Below are 25415 nucleotides of genomic sequence, written 5' to 3' on the forward strand. Positions count from 1 at the left end.
TCAGATGACTCAGCAGCTCAGATTTGGTTATGGCATCACAGACTAGGACATCCCTCTTTTACATTGTTACAAAAATTGTTTCCTTCTTTATTTCAGCATAATAATGTTTCCATATTCCAATGTGAGACATGTGAACTAGCTAAACCACCATCGAGTGTCTTTTCCTCTTAGTAGTAATAAAAGTTCTGCACCTTTTTCGCTTATTCATACTGATGTTTGGGGGCCCTCTAGGGTTGTTTCTTTAAATGGGTGTCGTTGGTTTATTTCCTTTATTGATGATTTTTCACGAACTACATGGGTATATTTGTTAAAAGACAAAAGTGATGTGTTTACTGTCTTTCAACTGTTTCACAAAATGGTTCAAACACAATTCAACACCTCAATAAAAACGATTCGTTCGGACAATGGGGGGGAATATATATCTGGTACTCTTCAAAAATATCTTCATACACATGGTATTATTCATCAAACCACTTGTGCCTATACCCCTCAACAAAATGGGGTTGCTAAAAGAAAAAATCGACATCTCCTAGAAGTCACACGGGCTCTTCTCCTTACTGCCAGTGTTCCAAAGTCCTATTGGGGAGATGCCTTGCTCACTGCAACTTATCTCATCAATAGAATGCCATCTCGCGTCCTTAACTTCGAGAGACCACTTGAGGTACTTTTTTCATCTGTACCATCCTCTAATTTTATCATCCCTCCCCGTGTCTTTGGGTGTATCTGCTTTGTCCATCTTCATGGTCAATCTAGGAGTAAATTAGATCCTCGTGCCCTCAAATGTGTCTTTATAGGTTACTCTCCTACTCAAAAGGGATATAAATGTTATCACCCTCCTTCTCGAAAACACTTTGTGTCAATGGATGTAACCTTCTTTGAGACACAATTTGACTTCTCACCTCAAACTCCTCCTCAGGGGGAGTATAATGGTGATGAGGAGTTTTCTGTGTCATTACCTATTCTTAGTACCTCCACTAATGTTGACTTGAAAACTGATTTCATTGATGTTAAAGTGCAAGAGGCTAATAATGAGCTGTCATCCACTGATGATAAGCTAGATGAGACACCTGTGAAAGAACTAAGGGTCTATTCAAGGCGCCAAAAAAGTAAGACTACTCCTAAAGCTCCCGAGCAATCATCTGAACCCGACTCAGGTAATTCTGCTCCTGTTCTCTCTATACCCACCATAAATGATATTGATCTTCCTATTGCACAACGCAAAGGAGTTAGATCATGCACTCATCATCCCATATCAAATTTTCTTTCATATCAACATATTTCACCTGCATTTCGTTCTTTCCTATCCAAGTTATCTTCTGTGTCTATCCCTCAAACCTTCCAGGAAGCATTAGGAGATCCAAAATGGAAAGAAGCGATGCAAGAAGAGATGAGAGCTCTTAAGAAAAATGACACATGGGATTTTGTTGACTTACCAAATGGAAAAAGGGTAGTTGGATGCAAGTGGGTGTTTACAATTAAGCATAAAGCAGATGGGTCAGTGGAAAGATACAAAGCTAGATTGGTTGCAAAAGGTTTCACACAAACCTATGGGATTGATTATAAGGAGACATTCGCAGCAGTAGCAAAGATGAACTCTATACGAGTTCTTATCTCATTGACAGCAAATCAAGATTGGCCTCTACACCAATTGGATGTAAAGAATGCTTTCCTCCATGGAGATCTTGAAGAAGAAGTATACATGGAACTCCCCCCTGGCCTTAAGCTACCAGCTTCTAATGGTAAAGTGTGCAAACTAAAGAAAGCCTTGTATGGACTGAGACAATCTCCTAGAGCATGGTTTGAAAGGTTTTCCCGAGCTATGCAGAAATTTGGCTACAATCAAAGTCAGGCTGATCATACATTATTTATTAAGCATTCACTACAAAGAAAAATAACAGCTCTTATTGTCTATGTGGATGATATGGTGCTAACTGGAAATGATGAGGAAGAGATACAAAGACTAAAGCAATCCTTGGCACAAGAATTTGAAATAAAGGACTTGGGAAATCTGAAGTATTTTCTAGGCATTGAAGTGGCAAGATCAAGGCATGGAATATTTCTTTCTCAACGGAAATACATACTCGATCTTCTCAAAGAAACAGGAATGTTAGGGTGCAAAGCTATTGATAATCCAATAGAGCAGAATGTCAAGTTGGGAGAAGACCTCAACAGCCCCCTAGTAGAAAAAGGGAGATACCAGCGACTAGTTGGCAGACTAATCTACTTATCACACACTAGACCAGATATCGCTCATGCGGTAAGTGTGGTAAGTCAGTTTATGCATTCACCACGAGAGACACATATGAAAGTTGTTCATAGAATTCTCCGTTACTTGAAATCCTCACCGGGTAAAGGAGTACTATTTGCTCGACATGATCACTTGAAGATAGAAGCTTATACAGATGCTGATTGGGCAGGGTCAATCATAGACCGACGCTCCACCTTTGGATATTGTCTATTTGTTGGAGGTAACTTAGTTACTTGGCGGAGTAAGAAACAATCTGTGGTTGCAAGATCCAGTGCAGAGGCTGAGTTCAGAGCAATGGCCCATGGGATATGTGAGATATTATGGATGAAGATACTATTGAGGGAGCTTGGATATGATAGTAAGGATCCCATCAAGCTGTTTTGTGACAATAAAGCAGCAATTAATATTGCTCATAATCCAGTTCTACATGATCGGACAAAACATATGGAAATTGATAGAAACTTTATCAAGGAGAAACTGCGTAAAGGCATCATTTGCACTCCATATGTAAGAACTGGAGATCAACTCGCAGACATCTTGACAAAGGGGGCAGCAACTAATCACTTCCATAGAATCTTGGACAAGCTGGGCATGAGAGATATCTATGCCTCAGCTTGAGGGGGAGTGTTGACAGATTCTATGTATGGTATGTGTGGATAGCTATATATGGTATAATCTTGGGCGTGAAGGTGAAGGAAATATTAGAGAAGGAAATATTCAGAAAAGGAAATTGAGTAATTAGAGATTATTTGATTTCCTATTTCTGCTATTGTATTCCTATTATAAGTTTAGGGTTTCTCTATTTAATCAGAGTTGTACATAGTGGAATAAGTAGGTAATAATACAATCATTTGATTCCTCTCTTCTCTAGTTACTAGTTTCTTTTGTTTCTTCACTTTTAAGTTGGGTAGGGGAGTGCATGGGTGTGGTTTATGGAGAGGTATTCGTATGGGTTGGGAGGATTTTAGCAAAAATACTCAGTTTGTTGTTGGGATGGGGAATAGAGTGAGATTTTGGCAGGATGGGCCATGTAGGGATCAACCTTTCCAACTTGCCTTCCCAAGGCTGTATGGTATTGCTATTGACAGGGAAGCCTCTATAGAATCTTCTTTGACAAGGCTAGGGGCGGTAGAGAGAAGAAGTTGGAATGTTCGTTTCATTCGAGACTTTAATGATTGGGAGATGGATGAAGGGGTGAACTTTCTTCGTATCTTGGGAGCTAATATTCCTTTAATGGATGTTGGAGACCAGATGAGACGGAAGATAAAGCCTAATGGGGATTTTGACATCCAGTCATTTTATAACAAATTGCCAGTTACTCTCTCTCTCTGTTGCCTTTCCTTGGAAAGGTATTTAGAGAGTTAAGGCCCCTCAACGTGTTTCCTTTTTCGTTTGGTCTATAGCTTGGAATAAGATCCTCACGGGTGATAACCTGAGACTAAGGGGTTTTGATTTTGTGGATTGGTGCATTATGTGTCAAAACTGTGGAGAGACAGTGGATCACTTACTACTTCATTGTAAGATGGATCATTGGTTCACTTACTACTTCATTGTAAGATGGATCATTGGTTGTGGAGTTTTGCTTGTATTTCTTTTGGAATTTCATGGGTCATACCTAGAACGATTCCAAATCTGCTTTTTGGCTGGTGGAATTGGTTGGAGAAGCACTCGTCTAAAATCTGGAATTTAGCCCCATTGTGCTTACTACAATGTCTTTGGAAGGAGCAGAATCGGCGGACTTTCGAGGATGCGGATAGTTCCAAATATCAGCTGCTTGCTTCTTTTAGTGGAACTTTATTCGACTAGTCACTGGCATGGGGACTCACAACTAGTGATTCTCTCCCTTCTTTTCTTAGTTCTCTTCTCTTTTGTGATTAATTTGCTGCTTGGTTTGTTCTGTTTCTTTTCTCTTTTTTCCTTTTCTTGTAAATCTTGGTGTGCTTTGTGCTTTTCATGCAGCACCTTTCTTGAATATATATCATTCTTACTTATAAAAAAAAATAAAAAAAAAGGAGCTTCAGAAATAATGAATTTGTTGAAATTGAATTGTCATGGAGTAGGACTAACTGATTAGATATAGCAATCAAGGAATTGGAAATTAATACGAGACAAAAAATCACACGAGGAAGAAAAATTATATGAGAAAACACAAAATCCTTGAAGCAAGAGCCTATGAGTAAGGGAGAGAAGCGAGAGATTGAGAGGAAGGGAAAGACTCAGAGGGACTGTGGAAGAAGACACAAGGATTGAGGGACTCAATCGTGGGATATGGGAGTGACCTATGATGTTTTAGGAGATTAAAATGGGGACAATTCGTACTTTTAACTATATGCCAACTTTGCAGCTATCATGTGACTTGTACATGAGTCTAATTTCCATCCAATTTAACACATAAGTAAACGGTGGGGTGCAAAGTGTGCAAGGGGTTATAGATTAGAGGGGCAAGTATGCATTCGCATAGTTTAGGAAGGTAAAGTGTAATTTTCCCTTAAAGTATCAAAGAAAACTTTCCCAATAAGATCAGAATTGAATATTTTAGAAATAATAGAACGAATGCACATAAAGACGACATTAATTGCATTCAATTGTCAAAGTTGAAGGGTGATGACTTACCCCATAAACAAATAGGCGAAGGGGCATCCTTTCTTCCCAACAATCCTCTCCCATGTTTGGAGGAACTTCAGAAGAGAAAGCATCAAGGCTAGTTATTTCATTGCTCAAGTCTTGAGCATCTTCAACTATAATCTCATTTGCTTTGTCAGAGGAACTGTAAATAAAGGGCTCCCTTTCCGCTGTTTCATCTAGTTTCAGATAATCCATCTTGCGAACTTCAACATTTGGAAAACGACCTTCACCAATAAAAGTAAAAGCAAGACAAACAATAAGGGCACTTACCAATGTCCTATCACGATTTTAGAAATCAAATTATGAAACTTAAGAAAAAGGAAATCATACCTGATAGAATAGCATCCACTGTTGATTCTAGGCAACGATGAACTCGCAACTGAGTCTTTGAAATTATCTCAACCCCACACATAAATGTTGAAGGTCCTTTTCTTTCCAAAACCGTCTTTTGGACACCCCTTCGACTAGCCTCTTCATCCCCTAGTGTCACACTCTAAAAAATGATTGCATTAATGTCACCAAGTAGAATGAAGATATAACATCATTTTCCTAGGTCCAATTTACATATTTGATAGACAATTATTGAAGTTTAAACAACTCATGCTTGAAACTGATATATAAGACTACCTTTGGTGGTAATTATGACATTGCTTTCTTGGGTATGCTTTTGCAGTTTACCAAGCTTATTCTTTGCCTATCTTGGCATACTTGTTTAAACACATCATTTTTGGTTCCATTCATATATGTCTGATTTTCTGAAGAACCTCCCTGCTGACCTCACAAGTCACAATTAATGTGGGTCGTAGAGTAAAAATTTTGGAAGTGACTGCCTTCGGATCCTTTTGATATCAATATTTACCATCACCAAAATTTGGTTCACGTGTCTGTCAAAAGGTGTATCCCTTGTTTTCTATCTTGCTATGAGTAAAGTTCTGAGTACCCAATACTGTTTATCGTAGCATTCATTGGTCTGTCCATAAATTTTTAATGAACAACAGCATGTTATCAGTAAGTAATAAAGACGTGTTACAAGTTCTTGACGGACTACATTTCACTATTTATATTCAAACTTGAAGGCCACGGATGGTGTCAAGACTCTAGCCATAAAGCTGTGGTCCTGGCTCAGATGGTAATGGCTGCGGAAGGTCTCACACTTAAATTTAAAATTACACCTAACAAGAGATGTATCAACAAAATGTTAAGAATAGCATTCCAAGGTCTTCTTCAGGGAAAACAAGATAATAACACCATCAGGATATAACAACAGTATATCCTTACCAGTAAATTACACTTATATGTCAAGCAAGCTCACAGTCAAAGGGTTTGCAAAATTATCATTAAAAGTATGGAGAGGTATTTAACATGCAAAATTTTCAGAGTGAAGCTCTTACAATGTAGGAATAAATTATATATATATATATATATATATAAAGTGTGAAGATCAAGTTACACTTGGTGTAACTTTAAGCAATGTTACGCCACCTAGTAACTTTTTATCGAATTAATATTTTAAAAATCTTACCATTAGATTACATGTCTTCTATTGTTAGAATTATGGTTAAGTGATTAAATTCACTATTTCTTAATAACTTAAGCTTTAGGACAATCGGTAATTTAAAATGTTAAATTCCCACTTGTTGGGCCTCCACTTATTAAGGGGAAGTTTAAGCTTACAAGTGAGGAGGAGTGTTAAAATTATGATTAAGTGATTAAACTCACTATTTCCTAATAGCTTTAAATTTGGGAAAATCAGTAACTTAACATCTATATTCTTAACACACATGGCAAATTTCATGCTAATTGAATATTATTTACAATTCAATCCATAAACTCATATTTTATACATAATTTTAAAGTACAAAAATTGAAATTTAAAAATTTTATAAATGAGATAGTTATGAATCTCAAATTGTTTTGAAATTTTGTAAGTATGGAGTGTAAAATAAGAAAATCTAATCCAATAGTGGTTTTGTCAAAATTCATATCCTATAAAAAAAAAATTTGAGTAGCATAACATTCTTTAAAATTACACCAAGTGTAACTTAACATGTGTGTGTGTTGTAAGCTAATTACACATTTAAATTTGAAACAATGATATAGTTATCACACCTGTATTCCTCCAACAAGCATCTCTAATGCAGGATTCATTATCAAATTCTCAATTGTTACTCCATGAGCAGTGGCAACTAGCTGAATTCCCCGTTGAGCTATTGTACTTGCAGCCATTGCTTCAAGTTTTGTGCTGATTTCATCAATCACAATCACTTGAGGCATATGGTTTTCAACCGCTTCTATCAATACCTGAAAACTATAAATATATAACCACAAGCAACCTTGAAAACTCTAGATTAAAAACTTTTATCAAGTTCAGTTTTTGTCCCTAAAATTTTAAAGTAGCAATTTTTTCCTTCCACCAATTTTCCATTAAATTTATTCCAGGTCACCTCAACTTTTTAATGTGCCACATTACCACTCCATTTATCACGTGTGCAATTTATTTAACAGAAATTGACACAAGGGCAAAATTGATACCTTTTAAATTTGTCAAGGACTAAATTACAGCTTTTTAAATTGGAGAAACAAAAATCTAATTGGAAAAAAAATAAATAAATCAAGGACTAAAAGAGTATTCTAGCCAATATAAAATTTCCGACTAAATTATCTCTCTCTCTCTCTCTCTCTCTCTAATATTTCAAGAGACAAGAATTACTCAAACTTTCTCCAAAGTATACAACTTTGAAAAAATCCAGAACCAAATTTAAATCAATCATGCCTTATTTGGTAACACAACTAAAAGAACCAAAATTTTCTAAACCAAATAGAGTTGAAATCATTTACTTCCAAATCATACCTTATGTTGCATATCAGAGTTGGGGACCTGCATCCGGCGTGCACTACCTATTCCTGCATGAGGTATATCACCATCCCCACCTATCTCATTGGAGGTGTCAACAATCATCACACGTTTCTTGTAATCATTTGCAAGCATTCGAGCTACTTCCCTGAAGTTGGGTAACTTTTCAGAACAGACACATAAAGTACCATCAAATAATAAACTATGCACACAAACCATTTAGTTGGGTTATTTCTTATGGGTTATTCTGGAGAGTCGAGTACATGCACTACTAAGAAATTATTCCTTCCCAATAAACAATAACTAATGGGAGACATGCTAGATGTTTATCTTTATCCAAAACAGTTCACCCATTAGTGGGCATTACCTGTTAGCCAAGTTAGCGTGTTTAATTGCATTAAACACGCATGGGTTTTATAAGGGAATTGCAACTATTTATATTGGTTGGCTGATTCCCTTAAAGTTGTAAATGTAGTAATAAACGTAAAATCTCTCTCTTGGTATTTCTCCCTTGGAGGAGGTTTTTAGAGCATGGAAACAGTGTCTTGTGAGCCAAAACATAGAGGTGTAGTTGGCCAAAAAAAAAAAAAATCAATCCTAGAGGTATGTAACAATTTCTTTCATTATTGTGATACCCCAAATTGATTGGATATTGATTGAGTGTATGTTGTGTAGATGTGAGATGAGTCCCACATCGAGCATATACTGGATTGATCTAAACTTTATTAACTACAAGGAGTCTCAATTGTGACTAGACTAATCCTTTTTGAATATAATGCAGATGTAGCTAGCACTTTTCCTTGAGTTGTTTACATCGCATGTCCTAAGAAATGGGAAATTGCAACACTTCTTTTTAAATTAGGTGAAAACTTTGAAGATTATTGGAGATTTTCTAGGCAGTGGTGAAAGATATGCATTGCAATATCAGAACTTCAAATGCTAAAAAGTTTATATATATATATATATATATATATATATATATAATGTAATTTATTGCATAAAAGCTAACTCGTGTGAAAATCTAAAAAAATAGGTCAATAATTACAAGCAAACAAAAGTGAAGCAATAAATTCTTTGAAAGTACAACTATCACTCAACCCAAGACATTAGACCACTCTCTTAGCTGTCTAAGAAAAGAGGTTTTCAACTGGAACTCCAAAACTTCCACATTCTCAATAAAAATATTCAAGAGAGCAAAAACTCCACCAGCAGGATAATTGTCTCCGTCAATCTTAATATTATATTGCTTATGAAATAATGTAGAGACATCAAAAGTGCAGCATATTGCACACCAAATATCATAAGGTATAGTTCTTTTTCTAGTTATTGAATATGGAGTTACTAATCCAGGGATTTCACGTTTGAATTCAGAGACTTTGAAATCAAACACAAAGCAGAGGGGAAAGAAGGAATTGCTGCTCATGGATGCATATAAAGTGTATCAAGAAATAGGAAACTCTAACCTAATAATCGTGGTTTTTCCCACACCTGGAGGCCCTATGAGCAACAAAGAAGACCCATCTTGCACCAAATCTCGAAGCAAATTTGCACTACCAGATATTGCCCGACCAACTCGACAAGTTAAACCAATAATTGCACCCTTCCGATTCCTTATGGCACTAATGCGGTGTAATGTCCTGCTGATGCCTGCTCGATTGTCAATCATAAAGTCACCAACCTGACACGTGTGGTTCCAGTAAGTCACAAGCCAGGTCCTTAACCTTACCCAATGAAAAAAGAAAAGAGAAACAGAGGTGCAGGGTATTCTCTTATAGCATCAATTAACAAATTGAGAAAACATGCTTTCACCACCAACAAAAAGTCAGGTGGTAACATGAAGTGAAATACTGTGAAAAGGAGTCATTTCATACATTCACATTGAAGAAGAGTTACTCTCATGTGCCTTTTTTGGCTTGATTAATGGTGGGAACTACCCTCTCAAAGAATTTTTCCCAGATTTATTCAGTCTAGCAATGGATAAGGAAGCCTCAGTGGCAACTTACTTGATATATGGACATGACCAACATATACAGCATTGGGATCCTCAGTTAATTCGGTCATTTTAAGGCAGTGAACTAGAGTTTTTTGAACAATTGTTTCACTTAGTAATATTCACACTTTCGGTCTAGCAGAGAGAGGAGCTTATGGCATGGAGAGGGCCTAAACATGGCCAACTTGAGTTGCATTCATATTTTGAGATTTTGAAAGGGACAAATGATGTGCCATTCCGTGGAATATATGGGGTGCCAAGGTAGCTTGGGTAAAATCATGATAGTGACTAATCTCCAAAAATGAAACTTCATGGTGTATGTGCTAACAGAGAGTCAATCTAGCATCTACTCCCCCATTGTTCAATGGCATGAGATATCCGGACAATTGTGTGTTTACATTATTTAGGTAAATTGGTTTATGCAAAAGACTGCTTCAGTTGTTGCAGTGTTGGCAATGAGGATTTCCTTGTCATATTCGATCAAAGATTTGGAAAGCAATTCCATTGTGCGTTCAGTGGACAACTTGGCAAGAGAGGAACAAAATAACTTTTGATAGTGTTAAATGCCCAAATCATATCATTAAACAAATTTTGCAAATATCTTTTTGCATGAGTGGATGACTACATTGGGTAGCATCATTTCTTTGTCTTATATTGATTTCATATAGATTTCAAAATCCTAGTTAGTAATTCTTTAGGAGTGGTTAAAATGCATGCATTGTACATTTGGTATCTCTACTCTTTTGAATAAAATATTCTTTTGCTTGTAATATCTATATTGAAGAAGAGTGGACATGCTATAGCAGCAATATAATGAGTTCAAAGACATAACACATCAAGACACAAGGACCACATACCTCATGAGCTTCAGAACACTTCTACACTGGATTGAATTAGAAAAAGAGTGTCACCCATGTATACAGGGGTATACAATAGTAAACTAAATTTAAACATGGAAATTACAAAGATCGAGCAAATCAGGCAAAGAGATAAAATAAAATACACCTGAGGCATTTATCCACTCTGGATTGGTTTACAATTAAAAACCTTCACAACTATCCTCATAACATTTTACTCCTTTAACCAGTTCGCTCAAACAATCAAACCAGCCATGAATTCTTAGAGACTCAATCATCAGCCTTAATACATTTTTTTTTTTAAATAATAAAATTCATTGAAATAAAACTGGTAACCCTAATTCATGGGATATATACAACAATAAACCCTAATGCTGAATTCTCAAAATTCAAATTTTGCAAATCCTGGAAATCAAACCCATGATTCACACGAGAGCAACTCTGGTAAGGAGTAAGCACAGATTGGGGCAAAGATCACGTCTGTCATAAATGGAATTGTTTCAAACGGTATTGAAGGTGGGTTGATTATGGATCTTTATATTAGGATGGAATGTGGGCCTAATGGTAAGGGGATTAGCTGGTCCAAGGTTTTTGAGGTGGACATGGACCCTTCGGTTGGCCAAGTTCCAAACCTTTACAATAATAAGCCCAAACAAAAACCTGTTTTTAAATGGCAGCCCAGACCATACCAGCCCAGAATTCCTTCCATCTTGGCACAAAATCAGATCCACCAACGCTCTAAGCCTTCCTCACATGTTCCTCTCTCTCACCCAATATTTCGGCATCAACAATAGCTTCTTTGGTGAGTAGCAATAAGACCGAATTTGAGCCAACTCTGACCCACATGGAGCCAACATGCACCAAGAAGCTTCTCTCAGTGATCAACAATTCTGATGCTTCCGTGGATGAGTCTCTGTGTTCCGATGCTTCTGTGGACGAGTCCCTATGTTCCAATGGTGATGTGACCTTGCAACATGACATCCAACGGATCATCCATAAGCATACAGACAACATCATCAAGAAATGGGGGAATGCCGAGCAGTGGATGACTCGAATCAATTGGCAATGGTACTAAGGGTGTCATCGAAATCTAAGGAAATAATATTAGGACAGGAAAAAGGGGATGATGTTGTTGTGGAGGATTGGGTTTCAAATGTCTGTTCTGAGTATGCTTTTCAATATACTGAAGGGTCTTCGCTGCCTCTAACTATTTAACCACTGGCTTTCTCTTTGCCTATGGGTGTTATGGATAACTGTGAAGGGTCAGCAACTCTGGATGTGGAGAAATTGCTAGGTAAGGACAATTACTCAGAATGGTTTTAGGAAAAATTCAGTGGGTTTAATGATTTTCTGGGGACATCCCTCAAAGGTTTGGAAGAGCTAGCAACCAAGTTTCTATTGGCTGTTAAAGCTGAGTTATAGCAGAGGACTACTAAGGAAAAAACTCAAAACTGTGAAAAGCTCAGGGAGGAAAGGAATAAGGGAATTGAGGTGTTTATTTAGCTCTATCAATTATGGTTTAACTTCAGCAAGGCGCAGTGATAATGGTAAGGAAATGGCTCTAATTATTTCCCAATGAATTTAAAGATTTTATCTTGGAATGTTAGAGATTTGAATGAGAAGGAAAAACGGCTTCAGATTCGTAATTTATTATGTACTTAGAGGGCTGATGTCATTTGTTTGCAAGAGACAAAATTGGAATGGGTTACAAGAGGACTTGTTAGAAGTATATGGAGTTGTCCTTATATAGATTGGTTATATTTGGGTTCAAAGGGTGCTTCTGGTGGAATTCTGCTCATGTGGGACCAAAGGGTGGTTGAAAAGATAGAGGAAGGAATGGGGCATTTTTCAGTATCTTGTAGGTTCAAAAATGTTTGTGATCAATTTGAGTGGGCTTTCACAAGTATCTATGGTCCAAATTTGAACAAGAAGCATCAAATTATATGGGAGGAATTGGCAGGCTTGGACAGCTGGTGGAATTTGTCATGCTGTTTGGGAGGTGATTTTAATGTTATCCGTTTTCCATCAGAGAGGTTAGTGGTGGGAAGATTTACTTGCTACATGTATGACTTTTCAGATTTTATCTCTTCATGGGCTAATGGATCATCCTTTGGAGAGAGGTCTTTACACACGGTCTAACTCTACCTCAGCTTCTAGAATAAATCGGTTTCTCTTCTCTTCGGTATTGGCAGAATATTTCACACATTTCTCCCAAAAAAGGCTACCTGAAGTGTTATCTGATCACTTTCCAATTCTTTTGGAGAGTGGGAGTCATCAAAGAGGGCGAATCCCTTTTCGTTTTGAGAATATGTGGTTGAAGGCAGAGGGGTTTTTGGACAAGGTGAAATCAGAGTGGAAGGTTGCTTTTTCCAATGTTTCCTCCTCTGTTAGAGGTTGATTCTCCTCTTTAACATCTAAAACATTTAACTTCCTCCATAGTTGTTGTTTCTTGCCTGTGATATTGCCAAAATCTGTTTTGTTCCACTTCTTTAGATCCGTTTTTAGAGCACTCAACTTCTTGCCAAGTATGTAACTAGGAGTCCTTTGAAAATGATAATTTTCCCACCAGGATTTCACCTTATGGTTGGCAATCCTATCTTGGTTGGAAGACGAAGCCCCATCAATCATAAGATTTTCAATACGGTTATTTCTTCTATTAGAGTTGGCCATCCTATGAAAAACATCGTATTGGAGTCCCCTTCCTTTAAGTACAACACTTTGGATTTTTTCTCCAGCTAATCTCCTTTAACAATGCTATCTTCTCAAGAATGAACAATTCTATATGAATTTATACTCTGAGCAGCAAGATCAACGACCTTTCCCGAATGTGTTGGATTTTCCAAGGATTTCAGGGGATAATGCGGATTGGTTAGAGAGACCTTTTGAGGAAACTAAGATTTTTTAAGTCATCAAGGAGTTTAATGGGGACAAATCACCTGGGCCAAACGGTTTTTCGATGGCATTCTTTCAAGTTTGCTGGGGGATTCTCAAATCAAATATCATGGCTGTGTTCCACCATTTCCACGTTAAAATCAATTTGAAAAAAGCTTGAATGCAACTTTCATTGCTCTCATTCCTAAAAAAGCTGCAGCAGTGAAAGTCAAGGATTTTCGGCCTATTAGCCTTATTGGGGGGTTTATAAAATACTTGCTAAATTTTTGGCTATTCGACTTTGCATGGTTTTAGGAGATATCATTTCAACACCTCAGAATGCTTTTGTTCTAAATAGGCAAATTCTTGATTCCGTTCTTATTGCTAATGAATGTCTTGATAGTAAGTTGAGGTATCGTTTGCCAAGGTTGTTATGTAAATTGGACATAGAGAAAAGCCTTTGATCATGTGAATTGGGGATTTCTTACACACTTGCTTGAGCATTGTGGCTTTTTTGATAAGTGGAGGCAGTGGATTTCATTTTGTTTATCAAATGTTCATTTTTCTATCCTTGTTAATGGTTCTCCTTATGGTTTTTTTGGGAGTTCAAGGGGGTTGCGGCAAGGCGATCCTTTGTCCCCTTTGTTATTTGTGTTGGTTATGGAAGCCATTGGTAGAATGTTGGATAAAACTGTCCATGAAGGTCGCCTGTCAGGTTTTCATGTAGGTGATTCTGCAGGAAGATCTTTGGTGGTTTCCCATCTCCTTTTCGCTGATTATACTCTAATTTTTTGTGATGCTAATATTGATCAAATGCTAATTCTACATATGATGCTCATTTAAGGTTGTGTCAGGTCTAAAGATAAACTTGGGTAAGCCTAAAATGGTGGCTATAGGGGCAGTTCATAACATTGAGCTTTTGGTGGCTGTCTTAGGCTATAAGCAAGGGTCTCTTCCAATGAAATATTTGGGTCTTCCTTTAGGGGCAAAATTCAAGGACATGACAATTTGGAATCCAATTCTAGAGAAGATGGAAAGAATATTAGCAAGTTGGAAAAAATTAAATATATCCAAGGGAAGTAGAGTCACTTTAATTAAAAGCTCTTTCTCAAATTTTCCTACTTATTTTCTTTCTTTATTTCCTATTCCTGCTTCAGTGGCTAACCGAATTGCAAGACTTCAGCGAAACTTTTTATGGAGTGGCCTAGGGGATGAGCCCAAATTTCATCTTGTTAATTGGGCTATTATTTGTGCTCCACTATCTTCAGGTGGATTAGGGATTAGGAACCTGAGAATTTTTAATGTAGCTTTATTAGAAAAGTGGTTATGGAGATTTGGGCACGAAATGGATGCTCTTTGGCGACAAGTGATAAAGGTGAAGTATGGTTGTGATGGGGGTGGTTGGTGTTCTAGCTCATTCTCTAGTCCATATGGAGTTAGTTTGTAGAAAAATATTAGACGGGAGTAGCCCTCTTTATCTCGGTATATTGGAGGAAGCAGTAAGTCGTTTTTTGGTTTCTTGTAGGTTTAAAAATGTGGTTGATAAATTTGAATGGGCATTTATTGGAGTTTATGGGCCTAATTCTAACAGAGACAGAAGGTTGTTATGGGAGGAGCTATCTAGTTTGTGCAACTGGTGGAATGTGCCTTGGTGTGTGGGAGGTGATTTTAATATTGTGCAATTTCCCTCTGAACACTCGGGCTATGTCTCTTTTACTCAAGCTATGCATCAGATTTCTGATTTTATATCTTAGCATGGTTTGATTGATCTTCCTTTAGAAGGTGAGAATTTCACTTGGTCTAATTCTCGTGAGGTTGTTTCAAGGCCAAGGCTAGATAGATTTCTTGTGACAGCAAATTGGGGGGATAAGTTTCCTTCTGTTTGTCAAAAGCAGTAGTCTAGGTTGTTATCGGACCATTTTCCAATTCTTCTAAAGGGAGGTTATTTTCATAAAGGAATGAGGCCTTTTAGGTTTGAAAATATATGGCCATAGGAAGAGGGTTTTGTAGAAAGGATACGCTCCTAGTAGGAGTCTTATCATTTTCATGGAGCTCCTAGTTTTTTTTTAGCAAGTAAATTGAAGGCTCTGAAGGTTGATCTCAAGAGATGGAATGTGGAGGAGTTTGGTAATGTAGAAGAAAAGGGGAAGAAGTTGTGGAGTGATCTTCAAGTGATTGTTAAGGATAGTCATGCTCTTACGATGGAGGAAATTTTGGATAAGGAAAGAATAAACAAAGAGTTGGAGAAAATGACTCTGTTGGAAGAAATTTTTTGGAGGAAGAAATCAAGATTTTTTTGCATTAAAAAATACAAACACAAAATTCTTTCATCGTATGGTCAACTCTCACAGAAGGTTTAATTCCCTTGATAAGCTTATGGTGGATGGAGTGATGTCCTTCGACCAAGGATCCATTGCAGAGTATTACTCATTTTTATAGACAGTTTTACTCTAAAAATGAGGTTCATCACCCTATTCTGGATGATATGGAGTTTAGAAGAATTTCTGAGGAAGATGCTATGCGGTTAGATAGACCTTTGACGAGGATAAGGTATTTGGGATGGTTAGTGGGTTCAACAATGATAAGTCACTAGGTCCAAATGATTTCTCCATGGCCTTTTTTCAATCTTGCTAGAGCATCTTGAAATCAAATATTATGGTTGTCCTTCATAATTTCCATGAGCAAGCTATGTTTGAAAGGAGTCTTAGTGTCTATTTAAGAACAGCTTATCTAGCTTTTTGCTGAAAGCATTTTGTTGAAAGTTTGCTAAAATATACTTATATCTTGAAAAAAGTGAGAAAATGAGGAAAAAAAATGAAGTTTTAAAAAGCTATATATAAAAGATAAAAACTAAAAACTAAAAGCTAAAGCTGATGCCAAACGAACTCTTAATCTAGAAAGCACCGACGCAGCTCCAAGTTCGTCGCACCAAAGTCCAACGAGGCGTCCAACGTCCAACTCGCCGACTCTCCCTTTTTCTTTTTTCTTTTTTCTTTTTTCTTTTTTTTTTTATTCGTGCTGATTCCGGCAGAAACGGGAACCGATACGGCCGAAACAGCCACCAAAACATGCTGATACAGCCAAAACAGGCCGATTCCGGCCAAAACAGCCGCCGAAATGGGCAGCGGCTGCCATTTTTCTGCTTCATGTGGCCTTGTGAGAGGGAAAAAAAAAAAAAAAAAAGAGAGAGAAAGAAGAAGAAGATAAAAAAATGGATGGAAGAAGAATAAAGGTATGTAACAAAAGAATATAAATTAAGTAGGTGGAAAAGTCAATTATTTAATGTGGATGGGTTTGGGAATTGGAAAATGAGTAAAGGCTTACTTGAAATGTGGCTTTTTGTTTACAATTACCAAAAGTATTGATTTTATTAAAAAAAGAATCATAAATAATTGTTTTTTAATAATAAATCCTACCATTCATTTGAATTTTTTATATAAAAATATTAAATTCACTATATAAAAAAAATTTTAATAATTTTTTAATCGCCGAGTCCCGCCGCTCCCACACCCACCTTTTTCAAAAATTGCCGAGTTCCACACCCGAATCCCGAAACGCACCCGTGCTGCATAACTCTTAATCTTTTTTTCCCTGTCCTCATTCCCAAGAAATCTTTTGCTGTGGAAGTGAAGGATTTTCATCCTATTAGTTTGGTGGGAGGGATGTATAAAATTAGATCTAAGGTTTTGGCTATTCAATTGCTCGAAGGGAGGCACATAGTCTTACCTCAGATTCTCAAAAAGCCTTTGTTAATGGTAGGCAGATTTGGCTAGGAAGTACAGAAACTTCATTTGGGGTGCCGCACCTGTGTCGGACACGCATCGAACACTTGACACTCCTCAAATACTTCTGCATGGGTGTCCCAGTTGTGTCCTTTTTAAATAAAATAAATAAAAAATAAAAATTTTAAAATACAGGACACAACCGAGACACAAGGACAAGAGGAATCGAATACCACTTCACAAAATAAAGAAAACATTCATGCTCTAGATAATAATATTGCATTTTAAAATTAATAAATATCTTTATCCTTGATTCGTATTCTAATTTTTGAATACCCTTTAAAGTAATGAATTTGCTTTATTATCCATTATTACTCTTAATTTGATAAAAATAAATAAATAATTAATAATATATAGAAATAAAATATTCATTATTTCTCTTAAATTGATATATTTTTAATATTATATGAAAAATAAATGCTTAACCATATATAAAAATATAAAAAATATGTATATTTAATAATTAATTAATATACATATCCCACCACAATTGTGTCCTTTTTCAAAAATTGCAATGTCGTCGTACCTAGGGGTGTGCAAGCACCAAACTACACCAACCCTCTGCCCCGAAACCAACTAAGCCGCACCACTCTACATGCCGACCAATTGAACCAAAGTTAGCAATTGGAGAAGATTAGTTGACTTCAATGCCGGCGCGGTCTTCCCATCAGAGCTGGATGGTATATTCCAATGCTAACCAAACCGCACCGAAATATATAGAGAGAGTTAGAAAAACATGTAAAGAGAGTTAGAAAGAACAAGACATACCAAATTTTGTAACAGAGAGCTAAGCGGCAAGATAAGAAATAAGAACAAAATATGAGAGAGGGATGTTGACTAATGCTAGGGTTTTGATATTCATGGGCTGGTTTGGGTTTTATTTTTAGGACTATAAGCTTATTTTTCTCTACTTAATTTGGGTTAGGCTTGGGCTTGACTGCTGAAATCAAATTGCACAATTTTTCTCTACTTGATTTAGGCTGGGCTTAGGCTTGGGCTTGGGCTTTGGCCCTTGGGATCATTAGTTCTTAAATATAGTAATCGGCTTGGGTGTCAACCAAAGTCTCTCTTTCTCACAAACGATTGAAATGAGAAAGCCCCTCTCCTCTCACAGCAAACTCTCCAACTGGGATGCACGGATGCGGCACCAGAGGAGCCGCACCCGCGTCCGACGCGGCACGACACAGGGACACACGAGGGACACCACTGACTGCGCATTGGGCTGCGTCCTGCCACGTGTTTTTTTTCCCCTCGACTCACGTCGACGCAACTCAAACTCGGGCCAATTCGCGCCGAATCAGATCGTATCGACCGAATAACAATGTGTTTCGGCCGGAAAAAGGAAATCGGCCAGTAAGAAAAGAAAAAAAAAAAAAAACCTTAAAACCAAAAATACCAGTGGATTTGATACACCGCTGTCGTCGTCTTCACCGGCTTAACCCCTTTCTTCTTCTTCTTCTTCTTTTTTGCTTCTTCGTCTTCTTCTTCCTTTTTTTCGTAGCGTTGCCGTTCTGTTCTGTTGCCAATTCAGGCTGAAATTCAAAGACTTCTCCGAGCCGTATCAGTTTGTAACTCACCGTTCTTCGTCTTCTTCTTCTTTGCTTCTTTGTCTTCTTCTTCACCGGCCTTAACCCCTTTCTTCTTCTTCTTCTTCTTCTTCTTCTTCTTCTTGAGTGAGTTCTGTTCTATTTCTTTTTTCTTCTCTTTTTTGAAGAGTTATGTTTCTTTTGATAAGAACAACTTTAAAAGCTTAAAAGCTTTATTTTGTTCTTTATGGCTCTCACACCTCTCTAACCAAACATGTGAGAGCCACATCTACCCTTTTTTTTTCTTTTTTTTTTTTTCTTTTTTAATAGGAAGCTACACCTATTTTAATACTTACTACATATATCCTTTATTTTATTTTTGAGCTAAGTCACATCTTTTTTTTTTTTTTTATTTATGAGAAGCTTCATCTATTTTAATACCTTTGTCAATAATTCAAGTGTCAAAAACTTATATATAAAAGTATGCTTAGTAATATATTAAAAATATAAATAAAAATATTTTTAATAATTTTTTAATCGCCGAGTCCTGCCGCACCCGCACCCACCTTTTTCAAAAATTGCCGAGTCCCGCACCTGCACCCGAGTCCCAAAACGCACCCATGCTTCATAGCTCTCTGATGCGTCACTCTCTCTCTCTCTCTCTCTCTCAAACCCTAACCCTAGCCACCACTTGCTGCCATCTCTCTATTGAAATCTAGTTGCCTTCTCCAATGTCCCTGAATCAGCTCTTTTTACTTGTGGTTAACTGGGTATTGATCAGATTGTCAAGGTACTGGCTAGCTCTTTTTGAACTTCTAATTTTCTCTTTAAGATTTGTAGATGTGAGTTTTCAATTTATGGTTGTGAATGCATGGGTTTTGATTTGTGGGTATGCGAGTTTTGATTTATGGCTATGAAAGTGTGGGTTTCAATCTGGGAGTATGTGGGTTAGAAAAACCAACCAATTGAGCCAACTCGATGCCCAAAAACCGTACCAATGGAAGCCAAAGAACAGACCTCCAGCGACAATGATCGGAGATGGAGAAGAGGTAACTGATCCCTACAGTGCGGTTGTAAATTGGCCCAATAATTGCACCGACCGAACCATGCACACCCCTAGCTATACCCTACCCATACCCGTATCCATGCAAGTGCTTCCTAGGATTTTGGATTCTGTTTTAATTGCTTCTGAATGTATAGACAATAGGATGAAGGTAGGGGTACCACGGGTTATTTGCAACTTGGATGTTGAGAAAGCTTATGATCATGTGAATTGTAATTTTCTTATGTATTTGTTTAGGTGGCATGGCTTCTCAGAAAAATGGAGAAGGTGGATTATGTGGTGTATATCAAGTGTCAAATTCTTTATTTTGATCAATGGTACTCCAATTGATTTTTTTGGAAGCCCTAGGGGTGTTCGTCAAGGGGATCCATTATCTCCGCTCTGTTTTTATATTGTTGCGGAGGTCATATATCGGATGTGGCTACTACTTTGGGGCAATTTACAGGCTTCTCAGTAGGTAATTCAGCTGATACATTGCTAATGTTGTCTCATCTCTTATTTGCAGATGATACACTTTTTTGTGATGCTGACTCACATCATTTAGTTGCTTTGCCTAGGATTCTTGCAGCTAGGTTACACGAACACTTCATTTGGGTTGTCATATCCGTGTTGTACCTATGTCGTAACAGTTTTCTATCAACCGTATCATATTATAATTTTTCAAAAATTGCTCGTGTTGCCATATCATATCCGTACCTGTGTCCATGTCCATGCACCTTGCTAGATTTGAAGTGGTGTCAAGGTTAAAAATTAATTTGTTGAAGTCAAAATAGGTCCCAATTGGTAACATGCCTAATATGGAGGAATTAGCGGAGATTTTGGGTTCTCAACAGTCTTCACTTCCTTTGAAATACTTGGGCCTTCTGTTAAGAGCTACCTATAAAAAGGAGACAATTTGGAACCCTATTTTGGAGAAGATGGAGCAGAGTCTAGCTGGGTGGGAAAGGTTGTATTTATCTATAGGGGGCAAAGTAACTCTTATTAAGAGTACTCTATCTAGTTTGTGAACTTATTTCCTTTCTCCCCTACCGATAAAGGTAGCTAATCATCTAGGAAGCACCTGCCTAGATTTGGGTGCGGGTACAGTGCGGCAACATGGAAATTTTTGAAAAAGTAGGACATGGGTGTGGTGGGATACGTTTATTAATTAATTATTAAATATATTTTTATTTTTATTTTCAATATATTGATAAACATTTTTTTTTTCATATAATGGTAAACATATATCAATTTAAAAACAATAGTAAATAATAAAGTGAATACATAACCATTACATGATAAATCAACAAAAGAAAAAAAGCAATCAACATATTTTTTTTCAATCAACATTAAAACTTATAAAACAAAAGAAGCAATCAACATATTTTTTACTTAGCAAAAAAGGAAACGAAATCAACATATCTTTTTTCAATCACGAAATTAAGTCAATAGTACAACTTATCAAAAGTAAGTGGTGAATCCAAATGAGAACCATTAACAACTTATTACCAAAAATTTGTTGTAAAATTGTTGCGAAAATATTGTGCTCATAATACTACTCTTTATATAATAAAACTTTTTAATTTTAATATTTTTTTATATAAAATATTTATGCACATACTTGGAAGTTGTGAAAAAAAATGGCGGTAGCTGATTGTAAAGTGTATGGTTTACTAACCATACACATGGCCACCTTGGGATTGAAGCTTCTTTAGCATATCTGCAACACACTAAAGTGAGAGAAGGAGAGAAATTGCTGGCTGTAAAAAATAAATAAGTAAATAAAAATAAAATCTTTTGGGACGTGTGCAGCCGTGTCCAAGCTGCACGCAGAGTCCCCGAGGCATCCGACACGGCTGCAGCGACCAGATTGCTGCACCCATGCTTCCCAGGTAATCATATGGAAAAACTACAAAGAGACTTTCTTTGGAGTGGTACTGATGCTCCTAAGGTACATATGGTGAAATGGTCTAAGGTTTGTATGCCGGTGCATAATGGAGGTTTAGGCGTCTGAGAAGATTTAATTCTGCTTTGCTTGGAATATGGTTGTGGCGGTATGGAACAGAGAGAGAGGCCTTTTGAAGAAGGGTCATTAAGGCGAAATATGAGGACAGAGGGAGTGGTTGGTGTACAAAACAAATGTCAGGGACCTATGGTGTTAGAACGTGGAAATCCATTCGGAGTGGTTGGTTGGCTTTTTGTAAATTTCTTTAGTTTGATGTGAGTGATGGTACTAGCGTAAAGTTCTGGGAGGGTGCATGGTGTAGGGATTGTTCTCTTAAGGAAGAATTTCCAAAATTGTATAGCATTAGTCAGGCAAGGGAGTCTTCAGTGTTGGAGGTCATGCGTTTCTCTGATGGGAGGCTTCATTGGGACTTTTTGTTCCATCGTCTAGCGCAGGATTGGGAGGTAGACTCATTGGCTCTATTTTTGGATATGCTTTTTTCCACAAATGTGCGGGGTGTTAGTGCTAACAAACTTTGCTAAAACCAAGCAATAAGTAGAGGTTTTGAGGTTCAAAATTTCTATCACTCTATATCTCCTATCCTCTATTTTCCTTGGAAAATGGTGTGGCAATCGAATGTTCCTCCTAGAGTAGCATTCTTTTCTTGGACCACTACCTTAGGTAAGACTTTAGCTACAATTAATCTTTGAAAGTGGCATATTGCAGTGCTAGATTGGTGTTTTATGTGTATAAGGTGTGGGGAATTAGTGGATCACCTTCTTCTTCACTGTCTAATAACATATGAGTTGTGGTTGTGGTCTTTGTTTTTTTTTATTTTGCTTGTTTGGTATCCACTGGGATATGCCATATAAAGTTAGTGAGCAGTTAGCATCTTGGCAACACAAGTTCAGTAGACATTGAAATATTGATTTATGGAGGTTTGTGCCGCAATGTTTGTTTTGGTGTTTATAGCAGAAGCGAAATGCTAAATGCTTTGAGGATTGTGAACAGTCTATTTTAGAATTAAGTCTTTTTTTTTCTGTACTTTGATTAGAATTTAGTTTTGCCATCTTGTTCTTGTTTATCTCTCCCCAATCTTATTGATCGTTGTGATCTGGGTTCTTGATTTGTGCCGTCGTAGTACAAACAATCAAATTACAAATGGAAAATGGAAATGAACTGTGGGGGGAATATAAAACAGAATTAAACATGAGAGAGCAAGATTAAAATTTGAAACAGGCCAATAAAAACAACCCAAACTTTAAAGGCAAAAAGTGTACTCTAGTTAGGAAGAGTGAGAGAGAAGAAAGGGAGGAAAAATAACCCTAAGGCCAACGCGCCTTAATACTTAAACACTGAATTTTATTAACTCTAACTTGTTTGAATACAATAAGAGACAATTACATAGTAGAACTAGGACTTTTACATTGACCAGTAAACCAAACCCAAATTGAATTATAAACCAAAGCACACACACAAAGACCCATAAACTAAATAGGACTAAGTTATTAAGCTCATAACTACAGCCCATACCTAACAATTGTAGAATTACTAAAATACCCTTGACTCTAGAATAACCAAACAATTTTTTTTTTAAACCATAGTTAACTACCATGGACACTTATTCTTGGCCTTTGCCTTCACCTTAGGTTTTCAAAGGGGATGGATATTCTTCCTCTTACCATACTATGGTTGCACCATCAAATGTACTACGATTGGGGGTGTCATCTAGCTCTATTACATGATTTTTTTAATTACACATATGCCCACTTGAATTCTTTAAGGAAACTTGCCATTTCGAGCTTTCCTTCCTTCTAATAAAATATCTAATCCATCAGCAGGAAGAAAAAAAAAATCCACAAATTTCTTTAACGGCCAAGCCCCCTAACTATAAAAAATTACAAATGACATTTCAATTTTCCATATGAAAATTTTTCTCCTCCCCAAAACCTCTCCAAAGAAAGTAAAAATAAACCTACCATCCAAATTAGTTTTCAATCGAAGGCATTATTGATGCTACTGCCCCTTTCTTTGATAACCAAGTTAATGCCACCTGAATTGGATATGATGATCCTTCCTGAACTTACTCATACTATGAAATTCTCCAAACAAGTCTTGCACGTGCATGACTATTCATATTGTTTCACCATATCAATGCATAATCTGGGCACTCACCCCACAGATAGGTTCTCTTGTTATCAAAGTCTCATCATACCATGCAAACATCTAAGAACATTTTTTTTTTTTTAATGTAGAATTATATCAAAATAATCATGTTCAGTTCTCATTCTAAAACACTCCAAGGCTACCCTAGGCCAATTGCGTATGATGTTTCAATTTTCAGATTTTTTTAAAATAAAAAATAAAAACATTTATATCGGATAATTTCAATTTCCCATTATATCAAGTGATACTTATCATCTTGAAAGGAAATGACCACCACTCTCCCAAAAATTGCATTATTGCACCCACGACATGGCTTTGAGATGATTATTCGAGAATGCTCATTCGTGAAGAATAGCATTTCCAATGTTACAAATCACAATGTTAGCTAAACAACAATCACACCGGACAGAGAATACACACACACACACACACACACACACAGAAAACACACAATTGAGAACCATACAACAGCCTGAATTGAAAACATCAAAATCACAACTCAAATCATTTAATCAAACAGGTGGTGGGCAAGAATCATGTTTTCACCTGAGAAGTGGCATGCTGAATATCCTCAGTCATAATGGGCAAATCCGATAAAACAAAGTCTCCAGAAGGGAACCGAGCCAGTGGCTTCCGACCCAAATCCATGACCACTTCAATCAACTGATGAAGCTCAGGGTGTTCGCTAACCCTTCGCCGCATTTCTTCGGGCAGTAAAGCCAAAAGGCGGCCCAATTCGACATCAAAATCGTCGCTGTCGTCGTCATAGAACGAAGGAGGAGCCGATGAGTCAAAACTGGAAGAACCCAGAAGAGATTTTCGATACCCAGATGAATATTTGGTGAGAAAGTGAGGAAGAAATGGGCGTGTTCGTGGTGGGAATCGGTTTTGGTAGTAGTAAGAGCGGATTTTGGATTGGGTCGTGGGAAGTTGGAGTTGGTGTCCGTGTGGGAATGGAGTGGTTTGGGGAAGCAAAGCAGAATTGAGCATCTGCTTTGGCGGGAAGATTGCCTTTAGGGTTTGGATTTGGGGTTTCAATTATTCAAATGGAGATTTTTTGTGATGAATCATGAATGTCTCAATGGTGGGTTTGCGTTTCTTTAATGTTAACAATATATTTGTAATTTTACAATTTGTAGTCGGTTGAAATCTTTTTTTTTTTTTTTTTTTTTTAAGAAAGGATAGAGTAGCCGGTTGACACTAAAAAGGTATAGTTCTGAATTCCTTTCCGTGAATGATGAAATTTTTCATTCCAATTAGTTTAATTATTACAAATTATTCATCTATTCTATCTCCTTCTAATTTTTGTCTATTTTGCTTCATTCTATCTATTCTGGTAAGTTTCACTAAATTCCAACCAATCTAGTAATTTAGTGATAATCCTCAAATTCTACGTTGAAGTAGGCTGATATAAAAATGTTCTACTTCAATAAACAAATCAAAACCAGATCCGAAATGGAATTTAAAACATTTATACCAACCATAATTTACATTTCAAATTAACTAAAA

General features: G+C 36.9%; 1 protein-coding gene across 3 annotated transcripts in view; it reads right to left on the reverse strand.

Annotated features, from left to right (window-relative positions):
- The window catches only part of LOC115958463 (uncharacterized protein ycf45), a 38186-nt gene extending 13097 nt beyond the window's left edge, over nt 1–25089 (reverse strand). Inside the window, exons 1-6 of one of the 3 annotated variants that reach the window (XM_031076872.1) lie at nt 24453–25089; nt 10575–10600; nt 7725–7875; nt 6983–7174; nt 5204–5366; nt 4862–5097 (exon numbers count right to left, since the gene is read on the reverse strand). In XM_031076872.1, coding sequence (XP_030932732.1) covers nt 4862–5097; nt 5204–5366; nt 6983–7174; nt 7725–7875; nt 10575–10600; nt 24453–24896 — 1212 coding nt within the window. In that variant the 5' untranslated portion in view covers nt 24897–25089. Of the gene's footprint in view, nt 1–4861; nt 5098–5203; nt 5367–6982; nt 7175–7724; nt 7890–9190; nt 9406–10574; nt 10601–24452 lie in introns of all 3 variants that reach the window. The other 2 variants (XM_031076871.1, XM_031076873.1) reach the window with 2 other exon arrangements.
- Nucleotides 25090–25415: the final 326 nt, after the last annotated feature.

Source organism: Quercus lobata, chromosome 8 (assembly GCF_001633185.2).
Source record: "Quercus lobata isolate SW786 chromosome 8, ValleyOak3.0 Primary Assembly, whole genome shotgun sequence".
In the NCBI taxonomy this organism is placed as follows: domain Eukaryota; kingdom Viridiplantae; phylum Streptophyta; class Magnoliopsida; order Fagales; family Fagaceae; genus Quercus; species Quercus lobata.